Source organism: Malus domestica, chromosome 11, assembly GCF_042453785.1.
Source record: "Malus domestica chromosome 11, GDT2T_hap1".
NCBI classification, from domain to species: Eukaryota; Viridiplantae; Streptophyta; class Magnoliopsida; order Rosales; family Rosaceae; genus Malus; species Malus domestica.
The window spans coordinates 23,538,104-23,540,153 of NC_091671.1; the positions used below are offsets into that span (position 1 = coordinate 23,538,104).

Here is a 2,050-nt window from a genome sequence, read left to right on the forward strand (position 1 = left end):
CTTGACGTTTCCCAGAAATTGAAAATGCATGAAATTATGCTTTAAATGAAAATGCATAAAAGTATATGAAAAGTATATAGAAATGTGAGTTGAAATGCCATGCATGAATTAATATATGATGCATATGTATGAATTGGTGCGGTGGACGCACAGGTAAGAATTGATTTATGATGCATATGTATGAATTGGTGCGGTGGACGCACAGGTAAGAATTGATTTATGATGCATATGTATGAATTGGTGCGGTGGACGCACAGGTAAGAATTGATTTATGATGCATATGTATGAAATGGTGCGGTGGACGCACAGATGAGTATTTAATTACTGTTATGATGATGATGATATATATATTGAGCTCAAATCCTGCACCATGGTTTAGTGCTTATAGTATTCACCGCATCGCACGCTCGCCTTGGATCCAAGTAGATGCTAGTCGTACAGTCCACGCGGAGTGGGTACGACAGGCCAGTCGCGAGAGTGTTAGTGAGATTCCGACTGGTGGGTGACCTTAGATTATGTGCACAGATGATTTATGAGAAGCACTAGAGCGTAACTTGTGTGCAGAAGGCCGGACGGGTCACAGAGGTGACTCCGGTAGAGTGATAATGATAGATTTTGAGCTCTAGGTTCAACCGTACAGGGCTATTGGAGGGCCTCCGGTTGATTACTTTCTTGCACCTGATATGATTATTGTTGATGCATCCATACTTAACTGTTGAATTAGACATGGCATGGCATGATTGATAAAGAAAAAATGTTGAGTTAATGAATTAAAGTATTGAGAATATATATGTATATTTATATTTTACATTTCTGGGAAAATATACAGGTTTTACGGAGAGGGGTTACAACGTTTTGAAAAATGTTTGGATTTGGAAAAGAATTGTTTTACTGACCCACTCAATTTTGGTTTTGCGCCCCTCCAGGTTCAGGAATCACAAAGGTGTGGTGACTACGAGGAATACGGCGGGGTTCTGACAGATTGGACAAAATTAGGACTCACCTTCGGGTGTATCAACTTATAAATTGTATCTTAAAGCTTCCGTACTGTGCAAATGGTTACGTCACTCTCACGTGACGGCCAGCATGCCCTCCTTCGGGACGGGGTGTGTCATTGCATCATGCCTTGCAGTATTATTTAGTCATCATCTTCACTCTCTCTTTTCCATTCTTTGTCTTCAAATAAGTCTTCAGGTGGGTCATAGACGATCATATCAGGAAATAGCTCCAAGAAGTCATCTTTCACCTTCTCCCTCAGTTCTGGGTACGGGAGGAGGCCCTTCAATATTACCCTAAACGGCAGTGAGATTGGAGGATCAGGTGATTGTGTCATTTCACCATATATCTCCTTTGCCTCTAAGGGCAAACCACTATCTAGGAAAGCCCTCATGATGTCCCCGAAAGTATGTTGATCAAATAGAACTTCCTCTCTCTTCAGATCTCCCCAAACCTTCTTTGTTTCATCCACCTTTTTGTTTCTTGCAAGCATCATAAGCATGTCCCTGTAAAAGAACATGTCCGGTCTATACCAAATCTCTTTACGAACCACATCATATATCTGGAAAAATAAAAACATTATGTATTAGTAAAAGAAAACATTGCAGGATTGCCAATCAACATGTATATTTCCTTCCTCACCAAGCCAATCAACATGCATATTTCCTTCCTCACCCACCCCAGCCAAAAAGAGTAAAATGCTCCTTTCCTTTCAGAAGAAATATGCATGTGCACTTGTTGATGCAATATAAGAAACTCAACTAAACGGAAAATAAATGACCAAATAACTCTAAACAGGTCCTATGGTTGATCGACCCCAAAGTGTTCCCGAATTGCATGCATACATCTGTAAGTAACTTAGTGCAACACGGCAAATTTCATTGAGAGAAATCAGCAAAGATCCATAAAATTTTCCAGTATCTTTGAAGTCGCTATCAAAGGTTTGTTTTTGTATGGCTCCAATCCCTTTGTAGCCTGAACTGACACAAATTTACAATCCCTGCTCATAGTTGCAGGTCCTTTCGAGCTCACCTTATTTTCATTTTATTTTGTC

The 2,050-nt window shown here is 40.1% G+C and overlaps 1 protein-coding gene across 1 annotated transcript; it reads right to left on the reverse strand.

The window, feature by feature from the left end:
* Nucleotides 1-1,138: 1,138 nt before the first annotated feature.
* LOC103410558 (pentatricopeptide repeat-containing protein At1g62350-like) lies at nucleotides 1,139-1,714 on the reverse strand. Its single transcript, XM_029089501.2, has one exon. The coding sequence runs from the start codon at nucleotides 1,574-1,576 to the stop codon at nucleotides 1,139-1,141; it is 438 nt and encodes a 145-aa protein (XP_028945334.1). The 5' UTR covers nucleotides 1,577-1,714.
* Nucleotides 1,715-2,050: the final 336 nt, after the last annotated feature.

Bases quoted from the DNA above. Each gene is read 5' to 3' on its own strand.
- LOC103410558 (XM_029089501.2), bottom strand. From the start codon at position 1,576: ATGTTTTTATTTTTCCAGATATATGATGTGGTTCGTAAAGAGATTTGG.